This window comes from Ursus arctos, unplaced genomic scaffold (genome assembly GCF_023065955.2).
Source record: "Ursus arctos isolate Adak ecotype North America unplaced genomic scaffold, UrsArc2.0 scaffold_2, whole genome shotgun sequence".
Taxonomy (NCBI): Eukaryota; Metazoa; Chordata; class Mammalia; order Carnivora; family Ursidae; genus Ursus; species Ursus arctos.
The window spans coordinates 41,673,223-41,692,861 of NW_026622874.1; the positions used below are offsets into that span (position 1 = coordinate 41,673,223).

The 19,639-nt window shown below is 57.6% G+C and overlaps 1 protein-coding gene and 1 long non-coding RNA gene across 5 annotated transcripts in view; one reads left to right on the forward strand and one right to left on the reverse strand.

The window, feature by feature from the left end:
• LOC130544354 (uncharacterized) lies at positions 1-4,247 on the reverse strand. Its single transcript, XR_008960579.1, has 2 exons — positions 4,081-4,247; positions 1-3,284 (listed from the first exon to the last, which is right to left on the reverse strand). It is a non-coding gene; the product is annotated as an uncharacterized LOC130544354 (long non-coding RNA).
• IKBKE (inhibitor of nuclear factor kappa B kinase subunit epsilon) overlaps positions 3,307-19,639 on the forward strand; it is a 23,796-nt gene continuing 7,463 nt past the window's right edge. Inside the window, exons 1-16 of one of the 4 annotated variants that reach the window (XM_057315709.1) lie at positions 3,307-3,570; positions 4,134-4,223; positions 5,948-6,065; positions 6,800-6,940; positions 7,324-7,453; positions 8,133-8,314; positions 8,825-8,985; positions 9,799-9,909; positions 10,193-10,372; positions 10,946-11,142; positions 11,886-11,950; positions 12,031-12,122; positions 12,232-12,318; positions 16,076-16,151; positions 16,248-16,360; positions 18,382-18,508. In XM_057315709.1, the coding sequence (XP_057171692.1) occupies positions 5,979-6,065; positions 6,800-6,940; positions 7,324-7,453; positions 8,133-8,314; positions 8,825-8,985; positions 9,799-9,909; positions 10,193-10,372; positions 10,946-11,142; positions 11,886-11,950; positions 12,031-12,122; positions 12,232-12,318; positions 16,076-16,151; positions 16,248-16,360; positions 18,382-18,502 (1,743 nt within the window). In that variant the 5' untranslated portion in view covers positions 3,307-3,570; positions 4,134-4,223; positions 5,948-5,978 and the 3' untranslated portion in view covers positions 18,503-18,508. The remainder of the gene's footprint in view (positions 3,571-4,133; positions 4,224-5,947; positions 6,066-6,799; positions 6,941-7,323; positions 7,454-8,132; positions 8,315-8,824; positions 8,986-9,798; positions 9,910-10,192; positions 10,373-10,945; positions 11,143-11,885; positions 11,951-12,030; positions 12,123-12,231; positions 12,319-16,075; positions 16,152-16,247; positions 16,361-18,381; positions 18,509-19,639) is intronic. The other 3 variants (XM_044377713.3, XM_044377712.3, XM_026480477.4) reach the window with 3 other exon arrangements.

The window sequence follows — 19,639 nt, forward strand, 5'->3', positions numbered from 1 at the left end:
AAATTCAGGATCTATTTTATTATGGATATATTCAAACTACGAGATTCCCAGGAAGAATATGTAAATGGAGAAAAGAAGGTCCCAGGAATTAGAAACCCAGCAGAGAGGAAGGAGCCAGCAAAGAAGCCAGAGGGAACAGGAGACAGGTAGGTGCTGGGAGAGCACAGTGTCACAGACACCAGGTGAAGGACCGGTTTCAAGAAGGAGGGAGACTCAGCCGTCAGATGCCGGTGGGTAAGATGAGGCCAGCTAGAGAGGCCATCATTCTCTGGTGACGTGGAGCTCTTTCAGTAGATGGGAAATGGGTCAGATTGGAGAGGGCTGGGCAGCCGCTGGGCAGGGCAGGGGGCGTCAGGAAGTCTGGGCGGCTTGTGCAAAGGCACGGTTTTGAATGGGGAGCATCAAAAGGGAGCTAAGGGACCAGGCTTTTGTCTTTAAAACGGGCGTCTTTGAGGCATGTTTGCTCTCGAGCAGAGCCGGTAGGCTGGGAAGAGGGAACGTGCAGGAGAGGCGGAATTACAGAGCACAAATGGAAGGGCCGGCCGTGGCCACAGGAGGAGACGCTTCCTTCTCACTGGAGGGAAAGCAGCTGCGATGCTAGGCGGGCAGTGGGTGTGGGGGTGAGAAGACAATGGGGTTCCCTTTCGATTGCTTCTTGTATGTCAGTGAAGTTTAAGGCAAAGGCTTTAGCTGAGGGTAGGAGGAGGTGCTGAGCAGGAGGCCTGGAGAGTCAAGAGAATGAGTGGTGTTTTTCTACACCAAGAAAGACAAGCGCTGGGTGGCATCCGGTTCAATTTCCCTCAGTGGCTTCGTGCTGCTCCCGTGGCTCCTTTCCCCACTCCCTGGGGGAGCAGGGTCAGGTCTGGCCACCGAGTGTGTCCCTCCTTTCCCACCCAACGCTCCTGGCTAGAGCTGCCTGACGAAGGTGGCAAGAAGCAGGGCTCTGAGACCTGGTCACTCAGCCCCTCATCAGTGTGGGAGCATGGCAAGTGCACCCCTCCATACCCGCCTGCCCTCGCCCTTCTTGCCTTTGCGGTGCGGGACAGGTGAGGCAGCTGTGACAAACAGGTTTGAGCCACGTAGGAGCAGAAAAAGTAACAAGTGTTTATTCAGGGCCCACCAGATAGCAGGTAGTAAATCTCATTTTGCTCTCACACCAACTGTCTGAGAAAGGTTGGGCGACTAGGTCATGCAAGAGCAAGGGGAAGAGTGAGGCCTCCAGCCTCTCTGACGGTAAAGCTCCTGCCCTTCCCACTACACACCGGGCCTCCCTTTGTAGAAGGTGGACGTGAGCTTTCTCCCTGAGAACTGCCATTGAAGACCCACTGTTCCCACCTCTGGCCCTTGTCCTCCCTTTGGATTGCCACTTCTATTTCTAGGACTCCTCAGAGCCACTCAGGAAAACGTGCTGTGGCCTCTTACAGACTTCCTCTTCCCCTCAGGAGCCCACCAGGCTCCCGTGCCTTCCCCACAATGAAACAAGGGCCATGCTGCCCAGCTGGGACCAGAGTTTGTCCAACAGAGGATGTGACCTCATGGAGGATGCCCAGCGAAACCTGATCTGTCACCACACCAGGCTTCAGCCCACACACCCCCCTTCTCTAGCCTTACCACAGGTGGTGCCCTCTCCTTACACCTCTGTGCCTCTGCCCCTGTTCCCCTGCCTGGAATGCCTCACCTCCAACCCCCAATTCTCCGCCTCACTCCCCTGCCTCTGAAGTCTGGTTGAGCGTGCTTTCTCCTGGCCAGCCCTTCTGGAGACCACCCCGTCTCTGCTGCCCCCCCCTCCAACTCTGTGCCAGGTTCAGATCACCACCAGCTGAAGTATGTACCCCAGAGCCTTCACCATGCGCGCTGAACCCTGGCTCTGGGGGGACGCCTCGCGTCCTCCGTGCTCAGTGCCTCCTTCCCAGCAGCAGCTAGACACACATTCATGGTGTCTGAGGGTACTTAAGACCCTGGGAAAGACAGACCGGGTTTGCTGGAGAGAGAAAAGTAGGAGTGCTGGTAAGGACTGAGCAAGCTCGGCAGGGGAAAATGAGGCTTTTAGGGATAGCCTGGTTCTGTTGCAAACCTCTGGCTTAAAACAACAAAGGTCGATTTCTCATCGAAGGTACATGTCCCTTGGGGGCCAGCAGGGGGCTCTGCTCATGACAGTCACATGGGGACCCACACTCAGCAGTCACCAAGTCTAACAGAATCACAGGGTCAGAGGGCAGGTGTCCTGGGGCGGGGTCTTGCAACAGCAACCAAGGGCTCTGGTTGGCCCCGCCCCAGCAGGGGGTACCAAGGAAGTGCAATTCTCCCACCGCCGGGCGGGTGGAAAGCTGGGAATCCTGGATGGAGAGCCCAGGGTCCGGGAAGGTTCTTTCTGGTCCTGCTGTGGGAGGCAGCAGGGCAGCGCCTGGGGCCCCAGCAGCGAAGCCTCAGACTGCCGGTTATCGGCAGGTAGATCTGCTCCTGCGCTGGTGTCACTGTGCTAGGGGTGGGGCTGCCTGAGGAAATCACCAGGTGTTGCCATGGGAAAGTCCCGCCAACATTTTCTAGAAACAAGGAAATTCCTGGTTTTAACCATTTCTCATCCAACCGCCATCTCGGAGTCGACCAGAAGAATGCAGACCTCTCCAGGCTCCTGGGAAATTTGGTGTGAGCCACTGAGTCCTGACTGGGAAGCTGGCAGACCAGGGTTCCAGCCCCGGCAGTCTCGGAAGATCACAGGCGAATTTCTAAAGGTGTGTGGGCCTCAACGCCTTTGAAGTCTGTAAAGCGCCTTCTTTCCAGTTTTCCGAGCATTTCCATACCTGTCGTTCCAAGTCATCCACACAACCAACGGAGTAAACGTTACTAACCTTGGATGAAAAAACCGGGAAGGGATGCGGGCTGTGCTCAAGGTCACCCTGGAGGGCATAAGCTGGGTTCCAGGGTTGGCTCCTGGGCCTCTGCAGGCTCCCTGGGAAGCTGAGTCAGACCCAACTTCTGGAGCGGCTAGGCCTAGGTCCTGGACCTCCGTGGGCCTCCGGGGTGTGGGAGCTCCGTCTTCCCAGGCGGCTCTCCCCTGGGTTAACTTGCCCAACCTGCTCGGTTGACTGTGGGCCAAGTCCTGGACTTCCCTGCTCCCGTGGACTGCAGATGCCCAAAGGGCACCCAGCCGTTACCACCGCCGCCCAGCCTCGGGTCCCGGCCTCTCTGTGGCTCGGATTCGGGTCTGGCGCCTCCACTTGGCAGTTCAGAGCATCCTTTCTCCTTCCTGTCGGGCGGCGGAGGCGGCCGCGCCGCCGCTGTCCCTTTAAGAGAGAGAAAGAGCACAATCAGGAAGTGTGCGAGCGCAGAGTCGGCTCCCGGCAGAGTAGCGCCCGCCCGGGGAGGAGCCGCGGAGGAAACCTCCGCTCCAGCCCTCCCCGCTCCACGGGGGGCACCGGCCCCTCCGGCCGGCCCAGCCTCGGGGTCCCTGCGGCCGCGGCGGCGGCCGCCAGGATGCTGTGCGCCCAGCCCGTGGATGACAGCGAGCCCTGAAAGCTCGGCGGGTGCCACGCGCTCCCACTAGCCTGCCAGTCCCACGGCCGAGATGGGGTGAGTGGTGCGGAGCGGGCAGGCGCGGGGGGGCTGGAACCCGGCGGCCGGCGTGCGCAGTGCCGGGCTGCGGGCGCGGAGCCAGAGCTCTCCCGGCCCCGTGGCGCCTCCCCCTGCCACTTCTGGGGGCCCCGGCAGCGCCCCGCGTGCGGTCTGCGGCGGTCACCCTACGGAGGGCCGCGTGAGGCCGGAGAGAGGCGGGGAGGGCCGTGGCAGGGAAGAGGGCGGCCACCCGCCTACCGCGCTCCCTTTCTGGGCTCTGCTTCCTAGCGCCCGGCGCCGCGTTCACCCTCTACCTCGGTGCTCGTCTCCTGCCCGGCTCCGGGGGGCCTGCCCTCACCCCACCTGGGGTCGTTCTCCCCGGCGCCGTCCCGGGGAGAGGGGAGGCAAGTCTCCCGGAGCCGCTGGGGACATGGAAAGCCCCAGCGCTGTGGGGGAGGGTGACAGACAGGAAAGGGTTAAAGGGCTGGGGCCGGTGGCCTCTGACGGAGGCTGAGAAGCACACCGCACCATCAAACAGCACCGAGGGGTGCCTCTCCTCCGCCCTCCTCTTTCCGGTGTAGCTCGGCTCCTGGACTTGTCACAGACGGAAAGCACAACAGACACTGGCCCAGGACAGTCTCTGCCTGATCTACGGCTGCTCGGAGCGCGGGGTAAGTGCGTTTGGCCTCAGGAGAGCCCCCAGGACCAGGAGGAGGAGGAGTGGCGGCGGTGGGTGGGGCAGCGGGCGCCCTGGCTCCGCCGCCCACCCTCATTGATCCAACCGCCGCGGAAGGAGAGCAGCCTTCCCCGCACCCGGTGCTGAGCTGGGGGCCGCAGAGCTCGCACAGCCGACCAGACGTGCCAGCCAACAGCTCCTGGGCACAGCCCTGGCAGGACCAGGAGCAGAACCCAGGACGGGGCTTCCTTCCAGGGCTCTGCCTTTTGCACAACATTGTGCATTCTTCCCCACCCTGGTCTTCAGCTGTGCCCTGCCCCCAGCACCAGGGCCAGAGTGGAGGACCAGCCCTGGGGAGGATTATGAAGGTGGTCTGCTGTCCGCCGGCTCCCCAGACTGGACCCCCTCCTTGGCCTTGACTTCAGGGTGCTCTGCCAGGCTTCCCATCCCCAGGCCTGCTGGCATCATGATTCAGCCTCTGGGGTGAGGGGGTGGGGGACTTATCTGATCAACTCATTCAAACTGAGCTATTATATTGTCTTCAAGGAGTCTCTCTGTATCTCAGTTGCTTCTGGAAAATGCAAACATGAATACATTTTCTGAAACTAGGACTTGGCCACGGAGTCTTTTCAAGTGGCTGCTGGTTCAAGGAATTGATGTTCTCAAGATTTGCATTTTAAAAAAGATGGCAGAGAGAAGGCTTAAAGAAAGCCAAGGAACTGTGGGATTCCAGCTGTGGTGACCCTAGGGTTGAGAACCTAGCAGATACTAGAAGGTGAAGAAGCCCTGTCCAGAGCGTATTCAAGAGGTGGTGGCCCTTCTTAAGCTCCTTCTCCCACTCATCCCATTAAGACCAGCCCTGACCCTATTTTTCAGAGAGGATTTGAGTTTACTCTCTGGGGCTACACTCTCTGGAGCCAGTTGCTTTAGAGGACCTGGCCTTTGGAGAGAACAGGATGGGGGCAAAGATGGGGCATGGAGTTGTAGAGGGTTTCAGATTCTCCCCAGGGCTCCTGAGCCCTTGGATTTGATGGTGTCCTGCCCCCCTCCACAGGCACGTGCACGCACACACACACACACACACACACACACATTCTGTCTCTCTCTCTCTCTCTCTCGCTCTCACATGTACACCCCTGCTGCAGCGAGTGCGGTCCTCTCCAGAGCAGCGCTGACCTGGCCACACTGGCCGCCTGTGCAGCTGTTCGCTCACAGCAGCAGGAAGTGGTGGGCCCAGGCGAGTGGGTGGGGAAGGGCTCCAGGCTCATGTTGCAATCCTGGAGATTTGTGGTGGTGTGGTTGACGCTGCCTGACCTGGGGCCCTTCCTTCAAGCACTATTTCTGCTTCCTGGGACAATCCCAGGCCTGGATGCCAAAAACCCAGAATCCTCAGTGCGTGGGAGAGGTAACAGAGAAAGAGGTCTGTCTCTGCTGAATGGCCTCTGGGGAGCGGGTTGGAGAAGACCGGGAGTGAGGACAGGTGGAGTGCCCTGTGGCGGGACAGGCGCGGGCTGTGGACTGACGGCCCCAGTGGCTGCACTTCTTTTTGGAGAAGTTTCTTAACCTTTCTGAGCTTCACACTTCCTCCATCCCCTTGCCTCTGGAATGGCCACCCCGGAACCCTTTGTGGGATGGTCTTGGGCACTGCTCCGTGTCAGGCCACCCGTGTCCAGCCCAGGGCGGGAATGGAACCCTAGACCCAGTATGTTCTTTCCGTAGCCCTAAGGCGGCCGGCAGCCAGGGGCAGGCGATGCAGAGCACCGCCAACTACCTGTGGCACACGGACGACCTGCTGGGCCAGGGCGCCACTGCCAGCGTGTACAAGGCCCGGAACAAGGTAGGACACAGCCCTGGCCAGGCCCCCTCGGGCTGGGCAAGGTCTGGGCCCTGTCAGCCCTTGGTGGGCAGCAAGGGTGGTGTGTGGCGAGGCAGAGGCCTAGCACACTCCGGAGCCGGGGGACGCTATGGCTTTGGGAAGAAGGGTGGGGAGCTGTGGAGGGCTCCTTGGGATGGCGCTTCTGTCAGGAACAGTTTGGGACTGGAGAGAGAGAGAGAGAGAGAGAGAGGAAGAGGAAGACCCAAAGCCGTCATCCCGGGCAGGCGGCGGCAGCAAATGTAGGAAGAGCGGAGTCGGGCAGTGGGGCTTGTTTGGATCCCCCTGCCCTCGTCGCAGCTCTGTACCGACCGGGAGCTCTGTACGGACTATGTGAGACGTATCGCACAGTCTTGTCTCAAGAGCTGGGGCCGGAGCAGGTGCTCGTCCCAGCTCTGCTGCAGGCACCAGGGAGTGGGCTGCCTGTGTGGTCGTCGATAGAAATGGTAATAGCAGCAACAAACCATCCCCTGCACCTGTGCCATCAGGGGCAGCGAGCCCTCATCCCCTCCCAGTGCCGGACCGGGCCGTCTTCTCTCTGAGTAGGGACGGAGCTGAGGGTGGGAGCCCTCTGCCCCAACCGGGCCGTCTTCACTCATGTCCGGTGGTGGGCGGGTGGCAGAAGCTACACAGAGGCCCCAGGGGAGTATGTGTGCTCTCCAAGGCAGGAGTGGGACTTACGTTACCCCCCATGGCAGAAATCCGGGGAGCTGGTTGCCGTGAAGGTCTTCAACACGGCCAGCTACCTGCGCCCGCACGAGGTGCAGGTGAGGGAGTTCGAGGTCCTGCGAAAGCTGAACCACCAGAACATCGTCAAGCTCTTCGCGGTGGAGGAGACAGTGGGTCCGGGGCTTGGGCAGAGGGAGGTGGTCTTGTCCTTGACACTTATGGGCTGGGAAGAGTCGGGTCACATAATAATGGTGACGCGGTCACGTGCTTGGAGGAACGAATGCTGGGGTGAGAGTAGTAGACGGGGAAGCAAAGATGGGAAGTAGGGTCTGATCAAAGAGGGCTTCCTGGAAAAGGTGACCTTGGGCTCAGGTGTAGGGGGGTCACTGAGAGGCCAAGGAGGGAAGGCCAGAAGCTGGGACCTAGAGAATGGGGGCTTTTGGCTCTAGGCTGAGTCACACCTCTTGAGAAAGCTGGTGCCCCCCCATAGTGACGGAGGGGGCGGAGATTTGCCTTCCACCCCAAGCGTCCCTCTCTCTGTCCCCCCCCACAGGGGGGCAGCCGGCAGAAGGTGCTGGTGATGGAGTACTGCTCTAGCGGGAGCCTGCTGAGCGTGCTCGAGAGCCCCGAGAATGCCTTTGGGCTGCCCGAGGAGGAGTTTCTGGTGGTGCTGCGCTGTGTGGGTGAGCCCCTCCCCGACCCCCACCAGGAAGCCTCTGTCCCTGTCGGACCCGCCGTGGTCCCTGCCCTCAGTGGAAGGCAAAGTCCCAGAGGGTCTGACGTTTCTGAGATGGTTTCCCAAACACAGAAGATGTTCTGTGCCTCAGAGGCTCTCCATTCACAGACCTAAGACAGACACTCATGAATGGATGGAATCCGAGTGTCCGATTCCTGCTGATCAGCTGTTTAAAACTCCAGCTTAAAAAAAAATTTGTTAAAGCAGAGAATTCCTATTTGGAACACTGACAAAGTTCTGGGGGTGGGTGGTGGTGATGGTTACACCACACTGGTCACGTGCTTAATGCCACTGCACTGCACGCTTCAAATAGTAAATTTTGTGTGAGGTCTATTTTATTACAGTTTTTTTAAAATAAATCAAACAGGAGGGGGTGTCCCATCCTTGGGGAGGCAGAGCCACCATCCCTCTTGATTTCTTGGAGAATCCTGGTGGAATATCAGCACCCACATCTTTGGAACCCCCTTCCTTTGTCCTGTGCCCATCTCTGTCCTCGTGCTTTTCCTGCGGCCCCGTCAGCCCCTGCGAGCTCTCTGTCTGGACCCAAGGACAGCCTTCTGCCCCAAATGGGCCTCAGGCGCTGAGCTGTTCCTGGCCAGAGAGCTAGCAGCGCTCCCTCTCCCCAGTGGCTGGCATGAACCACCTGCGGGAGAATGGCATCGTCCACCGCGACATCAAGCCTGGGAATATCATGCGTCTCATGGGGGAGGAGGGGCAGAGCATCTACAAGCTCACGGACTTCGGGGCCGCCCGGGAGCTAGACGATGACGAGAAGTTTGTCTCTGTCTATGGCACTGAGGAGTACCTGGTGAGTGGGATGTTGGGGACCCACCCCCACGCGGAGGGCCCGCCCTTACAGCTAGTTGCCTGTCAACTTGTGACTCTCTCGGAGCCCCCTTGAGGGGCTCTGTTCATTCCCCCCACCTGGGGCAAGGTATACATCACCTCTGCGCCCCAACCAGAAGAATCTATTCTGTTCCCTAAGATGGCAAAGGTGATGCTGCAGCCTGCCTGGGTCTCCCTGCTGGACTATCCCTGCCCAGGCCCCCTGCCCAGGTCTCCCTTGTGCAGTTCTTTCCTTGATATGATCCTCTCCAAGGAGGGGGCACCACTGGTCACCACTTTCCCCAGGGCGGAGGGTGGGCAGATAGAAATGCGCTGGGTGGGCTAACTCCACCAGTTCTTGAGAGGACGAAGGAGATGGTTCTGATAGTTCTGTTTTCACTGGAAGGTGGTGGAAGGAGGTCTGATGGATGGGGGCTCAGGCCCTTGCCCACCCTCCCCCTCCATGGCTGCTCATTGGTTCTCTCTCCGGCAGCACCCCGACATGTATGAGCGGGCTGTGCTTCGCAAGCCCCAGCAGAAGACATTCGGGGTGACTGTGGATCTCTGGAGCATTGGGGTCACCCTGTACCACGCCGCCACTGGCAGCCTGCCCTTCATCCCTTTTGGTGGGCCACGACGCAACAAGGAGATGATGTACGGTGGGCCACGGCAGGGAAGGAGAAGGGTCGGACCCCGGGCCTTCCCCCACCAGTCCCTGCTGTGTCTCCTCTTTCTCCGCACTCTGTGGTCCTCCTGGGTCCTCCCTCCCCCCCAGGTGCCTTTCCAATCCTTGGTCCTCAGCCAGTCAAACAAGAAGCTGGGCCTGCCCTGACTGATGGGAACGAGTCCCTTATCTTAGCTCCGTGCTCCTCTCTAGTGCTCCCTTGGCTCCCTCTTCACGTGTGTGTCTCACCCGCCTCAGCTGAGGCTCCAAAAGAGACATGCCCAAGATCGCGGAGCCTGCCAGGGGCAAAGCGGGGTGGCAAGGACCCAGTCTCCTGATCCCGGGAGCAAGGCCTTCCCAGGTGTCCTGCAGTCAGAGCCAGAAGTAGCTGGAGACAGTGGCTGCTCTCGCTGAGGGCACCGCCCAGAGCAGAAGAGGTTTGAAGGGGATTCGTGGAAAGGTCGAAACACCCACCCTCGGCTCAGGGGTCCAGCTGTATGGAACCCTGATTAGGTTAGGGAAAGGGGAAGGAGACCGACAAGGCAGGGGTTGTCAGGGAAGGCTGGACTTGGGAAGGAGGGGAGGGTTGGTGAGGTGGAGCACAGCCAGGGCAAAGGGGCAGAGGCAGGTCTGAAGGGGAGGTGCGGGCAGTGGAAAGGAGTGGAGAGCTTGACATCTCCAGGCTAATTCGGAGCAGCCGGCTGATTTGAACCAGTGCTCCGAGAACCCTCCATGCTGAGTTTGCCATCCCTGGATGTGCGATGGGCTAGGGGTCCCGCCGACCCGGTCCTCCCTCACCCCAGGTACCGGATCACCACGGAGAAGCCGGCCGGCGCCATCGCAGGCACTCAGAGGCAGGAGAACGGGCCCCTGGAGTGGAGCTACAGCCTCCCCATCACCTGCCGCCTGTCCACGTGAGTAGACAGACCTGAGTCCGGGCTGGCTTCCCTGCCCCCCGCCGAGAGGCAGGCCCTACCGCACAGGGCCCCTTGCGCCCAGTCGGCTCAGGTATATCACATTCCCCGTCAGGCCGCAGTTTTCCCATCTGGATGCTGGACCGGGTCTGTCCAGCTCCCCCTCCCCATCCCGCCATGCCCCACCGCCCGGGTCCTAGCTCTCACAGAACGCCCTGTGACCTACTCAAAGAGGACGAGTCCGGGGCCTGGTGGCCGACCGTCTTCATGTGCTGCGGTCCAGGGGGCTGCAGACCCAGCTGGTGCCCATCCTGGCCAACATCCTGGAAGTGGAGCAGGCCAAGTGCTGGGGCTTCGACCAGTTCTTTGCAGAGACCAGTGACATCCTGCAGCGAGTCGTTGTGCACGTGTTCTCCCTGTCCCAGGCCGTCCTGCACCACGTCTACATCCACGCCCACAACACGTGAGTGCGGGCGAGCGAGCGGCAGAGGCCTGAGAACCTTCTCTACCCTAGGCAGCGGTCCGTGGGCTGTTTAGAGAGGAGAGCATCCAGGTCCAACGTGAGTTTGGAAAATACTAGTTCCACAAAGTTCAGCAGTTCTTCTTGCTGCTAGACTCCCAACATTCAGCAGCCTTCCCCATGCTCACGTGCATTAGGAATCTGAGGGGTGCGTGTGTGCATGTGGGGGGGGGCGCAGCGTGTTTCCCAAATGTATTGCTCAGAGAACCCTTTATTGCTAAAATTCAAGGTGAATTTTAGTGGGAGTGTTGCCGGAAGGGGTACAAAGGCCGCGGCCGGGTGTTGAGGCTCCTGCGTTCCTACTCTGTCCTCATCCACTCCAGTCAGACACGAGCTCTAACCTTTGTCTCTCCACCCTTGATAAGAGAGGCAATCACCTGGTCCCTCCCTTTGAAAAGCTGAGCCTTCTCCGTGGACGAAGACTGAGCTGGGGTTTGGGTCACCTGGACGCCATATCCTGCCGACACTTCCTGTCCTCTCCCTTTCCCCCCCAACCGGAACCCCTTGTGTGTCTAGGATAGCCATCTTTCTGGAGGCTGTGTATGAGCAGACCCAGGTGGCCCCCCAGCACCAGGAGTACCTCTTCGAGGGTCACCTCTGCGTCCTTGAGCCCAGCCTGTCAGCACAACACATCGCCCACACGACCTCAAGCAGCCCCCTGACGCTGTTCAGCACAGCCAGTGAGACCCCCAAGGGGTTGGCCTTCAGGGACCGTGAGTAGCGCCCCACAGGCTGGATCATTTCTCCCTCTCACATTCCGTAAGGGGCAGGGGTTTATGATCCAGGATATCGATTAGTGTCTTTTGTGGGTGTTTCTTGGGGCCCACAGTGTGCAGAAAGCAGGTCTGGCCTCTAAGTCTCCCACGCCTCTGAAATGCCGTGTGATTCAGGCTCATGGCTCGACCTGTGAAGGACGCTTCAGTGCAAACAGGGAGACCAGGATTTAATATGATTTCCACAAGCTCCGCAATGGGTGGGAAAGCCGCAAGTCGTTTGGGTTGGAGGAAGCAGGAGCCCAAGGTGCTGGAGAGAAGGGAAGGTGGTCAGGGGTCCAGAGTTTTATCTTCCAAGTCCTAGAAAAGGTATCATCCCTTCTCCTTCGAATGATGCCAATTTCATCCTCCTTCTCAGGGGCTCCGATGCTGGGAAGGGGGATTAACCTTGAAACTCCTGGGTATGAGGGTCGTTTTAGCCCATTTTCTGGCTGTTTCTGGGACTTTGGGCATGAGGCTGTGTGTAGTTCTCCAAAGAGGACACGAGGGGGCAGTGAGGGGCTGCAGTTGTAAAGAAGCACTTAGCGTGCATTTATGTAGGCTTGGGGGGTCTCTGCGCAGGGTAAGGAGCTGGCAGTGGAAGACGGGGTGGGGGTGGGTGTGAGTGAGGAGGAAGCAAAGATGAACTTAGGGTTCGTCTGGGACACACGGGCAGCCCCCTCAGACAGGGTCTTTGTCTGCAGCGGCTCAGGACATCCCCAAGTTCTTCCCCAAAGTGGACCTGCAGTCAGATTACACCACTTCCAAGGTGAGAGGCGGTGCAGGTGGCAGGGGGGGCCCCGGGGGCAGGGGGCTGGACCCCTAACCCTGCCGCCCACTGTGTTGCAGAGTGTGTTGGGCGCCGGCTACCAGGCCCTGTGGCTGGCGCAGACCCTGCTGGCCGGGCAGGAGCTCATGCTTCGGGGGCTGCACTGGTTTGTGTGAGTAACCCCGAGGGCTGGGTGGGCAGGGGCTAGAGGCTCCCACACAGCCCTGTGGCCGTGCCCTCGGGCCCCTGCAGGCGGAGCTCTGACTCAGCACCCTTCACAGGGAGGTGCTCCAGGCCATGGGCAGGCGGACACTGGAGGTCGTGCGGGTGGCCCTCCTTTTCCTCAGCAGCAGCCTAGGCACTGAGAGGTGGGTGTCCTGCCTGGGGCAGGGGGGCTGCGGCAGGTGTGAGGCTGGCTCTGACCCCTCGCCCTTCTCTGTCTGCCTGTTCCTCACCCCCGATTGTTTCCAGCAATGCCCCTCGCCTCCCCCTACCCAGAGCTCCCACCCTCCCTGTGGTGCAAGAATACAGAGAGCACCCCTACCTGTCCCTCATCCCCCACCCTGCCGGGTGACTGGACCTACCCCCCACCCCCACCCAGTCACTGCAGGGGGAATGGGGCCACGGGGGTGCTGCCTCAGCAGGTACGAAACCCCAGAGCAGCACTGGAGGGAAAACCCTCATAGCCTCACCCTGCCCCCTGGACCTGACAGGATGGGGGTCCCAGCGGTTTCACCCTCCACACTCTTCCTTCCGTCTCTGGGTCTTACACTGTCCTCTCCTTCCTCACGTTTCCTGGTCCTGCCTCGGGGCTCCATGCCCGCTACTCATCTGACTTGGGCTAATTAGGGGTGATGGGCTGGACAGAGGGAGAGACTGGGGAGGAGGGAACCAAGCTGGAGGGTCTGGGGATGAGAAGCAGGAAGACTCCATTGGCCAGAGAGCACTTCCGAGCAGTGGGCAGAGCTCCCCCCAGATCTTGGAAGGCACTGGGCTGTGGTGCAGGTGAGAGGAGGGGGCTCTGCAGCCCAGGGAAGCTGATGGTGGCTGGAACCTTCCCCACTGGGAGGAGATATGGGATGACAGAGGAGCAGTGACTGTGCTGAGCACAGCTGATGTCCCTACCCCTCACATCCCTGGCCCTCATCCCTAGGCAGTTCCCGGGAGTCTCCCCGCAGGGGGTTGACTCGCTGCTGCCTTGCTTGGACGCAGCAAATCTGAGGAGGGGGCAGAGGAGTGGCAGCGGTGTGGGAGGGGTGGAGGAGTCTCCAGATGACAGGGACAGGGTCCCTGGCCTGGCTGAGCCCCCTTCAAGTGGTGACAGAGATGAGGGGCTGCAGGGGTGCAGCACGGCACAGAGCTCTGTCCAGGGCACAGAAAGGGGGTCCAGGGGTAGATTTGGCATCATGCCTGCAGAGGGCCCACGTTCCCTGGAGGAAACAGCCCTTCCGAGGCATGTAAAGATGATAGGACGGTTGGGAAGAGGAAGACTAGAGATGAGAAAAGGCAATCGTGGAGGTCTTTCTGGAAGAGGTGAGGCTTTTAAGGCCAGAGGGAAATAGAATACCTCGAGTTGGGAGGTCCTGAACAGAGACAGAAAAGAAGCCATGACTGGGGAGATTGTGGGAGGGGTGCTGGTGAGATTTGTTGAAGCCACAGTTAAAATGAAAAATATCCTAGAGTGAAGGTAGAGTCCTGGGTCTGCTGGCTACTGTTTTTCCCTTTCTGGATCCCAGGCCCCCCCCCAGAGGCGTGGTATGTCTAGAGAGCTCAGGCTCAGAGGAGTGCCTGCTTTGAAGCATATTTCAGCCTCCCTCCTGCCAAGGAGGAGTACAGAGAGCAGAAGGAGCACGGAGCAGAGAGTCAGAGGCCCAGTCAAAGCTCTTCACTTGGGACCTCAGGCCACTGTTCTCTCTCCCAGCCGGAGCCACTATTTCCTTGTTTTCAAAAGGAGAAAACTGGATGACCTCTGAGGCCTCCTGCCTCTGATGCTTTGCAATTCCATTCTTTTTTGAACACCCTCAGACCCGTTGATCCTGGAATCTGAGGTAATTTAATGAGCACCAGGCATAAAGTGGCTGCCATTGCCCAGCCTGGTGACTCATATCTCCCATAGTGCACTCCTGCCTCAGGCTCCCCAAGCCAGGCTCCCTTGGCAGAGTGTCCTTACTTCTCTGCTGAAGCTCCCTGGTCCTCCTCACACCTGCTGCCATGTGGTGGCGCTGTTCAGGCAGCCAGGACTGGCTCGGGGAGCCCCCCCTCCCCCCTCCCGTGCTTCCCCCAGCACCAGAACGTGTGTATCTGTGCTCTCTAGCCGAGCGTCTTAGCTCTGAGGTCCTATTCGAGGCCCACAAATACAGAGACTTATCTCTCCGTTACATACACAAAGATCTGAGTCTTGCAGAGCCGAAGTGACCGAACTCAGATCCCGCAAGATGGGTGAGGGGGCAGGCAGCTAGGACTAGCGCTCAGACCCGTCTCCCCTGCCTCTCTGTCCGGCTGGTCTAGGTCAGCCTCAGCTGCTTCTGCCAGCAGGCATTGCACGCACTGAAATCCATTTATATGTTCACGGATTCATTCAACAACCACATATGGAGGAACTACTGTGTGCCGAGCACTTTGCGAGGTACTGAGGATATAAGGGTGAATTCCTGCCTCCGTAGAGCTTCCACTGCGTTCCTAATTCTCCCTCTTCCCCCCTTCCTCCCCTCGCCCTGCGCCAACACCATACCCAAGCCAAAGGCCACAGGATTCTTTCCCCGATTATTATTGGAATAGAAATAGTATATGCTAATTGTGGAAAGTTGGGAAATACAGATAAGCAAAAACAAAATAAAAATACCATGTCCTGGGGCGCCTGGGTGGCTCAGTCTTTAGGCGGCCGCCTTCGGCTCAGGGCGTGGTCCCAGGGTCCCTGCTCCACGGGGAGCCTGCTTCTCCCTCTCCCACTCCTCCTGCTTGTGCTCTCTCTCATCGTCTCTCTCTCTGTCAAATAAATAAATAAAATATATTTTAGACAATACCATGTCCTTTCCACCCAGAGCTAGATTGTGACATGGTAGCAGTAGGTGTCCTTCCGGGTTGTCTTCCGCTGGGTGTTTACGTATATATATGAACCAGCGTGAGATTCCATAGCACTTGCACTCTTGTAACCTGCTGTTCTCAGCTGATGAGCTCTCCAGCCCCATGTCCGGACGTTCTCAACTCCTCTAAAATCAGCCGTACTCCAAGTTCTCTAACTAGCCCCCGACTTTTCTTTTCTAGCTGGTTTTATCCCAACCAGGTTCCAATCCAAGACCACACTTTGTGTCTGGTTGTTATGTTCTTTAAGTCTGTTTTAATCTCGACAGCCTGCCTCTCCCCTCCTCGCTCCTGACCCCAGCATTTTTGGGGGAAAATACCCATTGTCCCACTTTCTGGACTCCAGGGATTCCTCTGTACCCCGTGGGGTTTTTTCTTTCTTTCCCAACATTTCTTATAAACTGAGAGTTCTGAAGCCTGGATGGAGTCAAGTGGAACATTTTTTTGGCTAAATACATCATAGATGACACCGAGTACATTTCATTTCCTCCCACCACTGGGTGCGGACAGCCTGATTCCTCTACCGTGTGGTCACATTTTCCCTGTCCATGCCTGAATCATTAATCACAGATTTTAGTGCCATGCCCAAGTGAATAACTTCACTGGGGGCAACACGATGCTAATAGTCCAAGTCCCAGAACATTATTGGCTAATATTCTGTAATATAGAGCTTATCCTTTATTAGGAAGCTATTGGTTATCATGACATACAGTCTACTGGAAAGGAATTTCATTCTTTTCCTTTAGTTATAAATATTCCTAGTAAGGAGTTCATTAACAGTTGCCTTGCTGCATGGACTCATGAATTTTCATAGCTTCGTGTTGTTTCCATCTGCCTCCATCTTTATTCTTTGCTGTGCTCAGCAACGGTATGACTTCGGTGAGTAGGGACCTCTTGAGGTTGGTTCCTCTGATCCAACCACAAAACTCCCCAGATATCCCAGAAGCCAGCAAGGCTGTCCCAAAGATGTCATACTCCTCACGTGGTCGTGGGGCTCTGCCTCCCAATCCCCCAGCCGTGTCCTTTCTCTGTCCTTCCCTGGAGGTTCAGCAGTGTGTCTGGGACGCCTGAGATAGAGGAGGTGAAGAAAGTGACCGAGCTGAAGTCCAGGCTGCGGGCTGTGAGTGAGGTGGCGGGGCAGTGGGGGGCGGGGAGCTGCGGTCAGAACCCCAAGCTGAGGACCCTTCCGGGGTCTGCCTTTTTTTCTGTCCTCCAGCTGGCAGAGGCCCTCTCCAGATGCTCCCACAGGATCACAGAGACCCAGTCACGCCTGAGCAACCTGAGCTCTGAGCTGCTGAAGAACCGGGATCAGGTACATGCGGACAGAAGGTCTGTGGGATTTTCCTCTTCGGTGGGGTGGGGGCAGGGGCAGGGGCGCACAGCTCGGACGGTCCAGTAGCCCTTTTAGGAATCAATCCGCTTTCTCCCTTATCTTGGTGAGGGTGCTGGGGCGCGGGGTAGTGGTGTGGGATCCAAGAATGTGCGAGACCACCCCTGTGAGAGTGGCCAGAGGAGGAAAGCATCTGGGGTCCTGCCCGCTTCTGGGAGTTCAGAGAGAGAATTAGAAATCCTAGCAGGTGCAATGGTTCTAAATGAAAGAATAGTTTTGTTCCCTTCCTTTTCTGAACCCTTGCTCTGCTCGTTCCCTGGATTGGCCCTCTTACTTCTATCATCTCATTTAATCCCCAGAAGGCCACTACTGCTAATATGCCCCTTTCGTAGATGAGGAAGCTCACTCGGGGAGGCTAATGTGGCCTGAGTTGCATCCGGTCCATGACAAATGACGGTGGTAGGGCTTCGTGTCAGGTTTGCCCACCTCCAAAGCCTATGTTCTGGGCCTAGACCAGAGATTTACACCCTCGAAAGCCTCATTCAACAGACATAAAAATGCCCACCTGCCCCCCCCAACAGCCTGATGTGTGGGACCCCGCCCTGACCAGCGTGGCCCATTCTCCTCAGTACCTACCCCAGTCAGTGCTACAGGGACCCGGGCCCTCAGGTCCCAGGTCAAAGAGCTCTGAAAACCACAGGGTTTTGTTTGTTTGTTTTGGCTGCAAAACCCGACCTACGACCTCCGTCTTCTGACGCGAGTCTTCTTTTAGTCTCTTTACCCCACTTTGAGTGGGTATTCTTCCAGTTCTCTAAAGGTCGAGTGTGTTGGACGAGGGATACTGCCCCGGACCCCACTCAGGCTATTCCACAACATAGCCTGTATCTGCTGAATCGCCTTTCTAAAATCAAAAGACAGTTCTGAATTTGGAATGTAACTGGCCTGAGTCTTTTGGATAAAGACTGGATCTGAGGTCTCATTCACCCCAAATTCTCCAAAGGATGGGTGCCTGGGACCCACAGCACCTTGGGACCCAACTTGGCCCCAGCCCAGAGTCCAGCTCCAGAAGTAGCTGAGACGGGGTCACTGGGAGGAGGGAGGGAGGAGGAGCTAAACAGCCCTGAGGGTGGAGAAGAGCACCACCCCACCAACACACACACACACACTCAACATCTCAAATGTTTGTATCCAGCCCGAAAAGAGGAAGGAAGAATTCTACTGACCTTAAACCCCAGGAGGTGAAGGTCCTTGAGAGGTCATCTCCCACATCCGTCTGCCTCCAGGCGGGACTGAGGACCATGGATTCATCCATGTTTTGTTTTATTTTTTTAAGATTTTATTTATTTATTTGAGACAGAGAGAGAACGAGCACAAGCAGGGGAAGCAGGTAGGGGGAAAAGCAGGCTCGGTCAAGCCCAATGAGGGGCTAGATCCCAGGACCCCAGGATCAGGACCTGAGCCAAAGGCAGACGCTTAACTAACTGAGCCACCAGGCGCCCCTCATCCATGTGTTAAACAGGGGCTGTTGATTCATTGTGTAAGCACCTTCGGTGCGCCAGGCATTGGCTAGACTGAGAGGGCCCTACTTCTACTGCCCCAGGCCACCCGGAGAGAGGGTTCTGCTCCACTCCCATCCCCAGCGGGCTCTGCCAGGCTTGCAGGGCCCAGACTTGTGCCTGGGTTCTGTTCTCAAGCCTTCTAGTGTAGCAAAGGCCATTCTCCTGTGGCCTAACCTGCTTGGCTTTTCGTCTGTCTTAATCTCTGACTAAACACCTGGAGTGTGTGTGTGGGTTGGGGGGGTGGAGACAGAGAGAAAGAATAAACATGGGAATCTGGGAATCAGAGGTGGCTGGCTGGCCCCATGGCACCTCAGACAAGCTGTGGCAATGAGGCTCCTTCTGCAGGCAGACAGCTCCTCTGCCCTACCCCCACCCCCAGCAGCCATGTTATCCCGTTCCCTCCCCCTTTACTCTGTGCTGTTTGATTCTCCCCTTGCCTGGTCCCTGTCTTCTGCCCACAGCATCCAGAAGATTCAGTGTTGTTTGGACAAGATGAACCTCATCTACAAACAATTCAAGAAATCCAGAATGAGGCCAGGTGAGCCGTGGGGAGAGCAAACTACCCCCCCGCCCCCAGAATGAGGCCAGGTGAGCCGTGGGGAGAGCAGACTACCCCCCCACCCCCGTGCTCTCCCTCCCCTCCCTTCCTCCTTCCTTCCCTCTGCTTATCCGGCTGTTGCAAGCCATCTGTGTGGCTGCTGCAGGCCTACTGTGTGCCGCCAGTGTACTGCTGGCGTAGGGCAGTGTCCCTGCCTCTAAGCTGCCTGGAGACAGTGAGGGACTGGGGGCCTGTGCCTGTTGCCCTGTGAGAGGTGTGGACAGCATGCCGGGGGTGCTCAGATGGCCAGAGCCTGGCTGTTCTAGGAGAGGTGGCCCTTGGAAGAGAGCCCTCACCTCTGCAGAGCACTTTCCAGTTTGAGGAACATTTCCCTATCTGCTGTGTCTTTGGCTCATTGAAACAGCCAGGTTTTCCTGATAAGGGAGGGTCTGAAGAAATATCCTGTAGTCACCGGGCCAGCTACTTGGCTGCACTCTCTGCTTGTCCTCACAGAGGACCTCCGGGCAGGGGCAGCTCATTTACAGGCTCAGGGACGGGCAACTGCTTGCCCACAGTGACCGCCATCATGGGCATGGTAGGCTGGAACCCAGGGACAGGCTGGGCCGGGGGGTCCTGGGAGACCCCAGTTGACTCTTGGGGTTGAGGGGCTCACATGCCAGGAACCAGCCCTCTCCCTCACCAGCCATGCCCTGGGCTTCTGCTGACGTGTGGACTGCAGGCCTTGGGCTTGAGGGCCAAGTTCTCCAGCTCTAGGATTATCTAATGAGCACTGTCCCATAGAAATGGGATGCCGGCAACGTACCCAACTCTGAGTTCTCCAGTAGCCAAAATTTAAAAAGTAGAAACCAACAGGTGAGATTAATTTTCATAAGACGCTTGATTTAACCCAATACATCCAAGTTGTCATTTCCACATGTAATCAATGTAAACAAAATTATTAAAGAGATGATAGTTTACATTCTTTTATTTTTTTTTTGTGCTAAGTCCTCACGGTCCTGTGTGTATTTGACACTCATAGCACATCTGTCTTCGGAAGCTAATTTTTTAGCTGACAGAACTGTCGTCTTACCAAAGCAATAAAGCTGCATTCATTGGGGAAACAATATTTTACACTGCTCTAGTTTTAAATTTTTAGTTAATTGAATTCATGAAATTAAAAT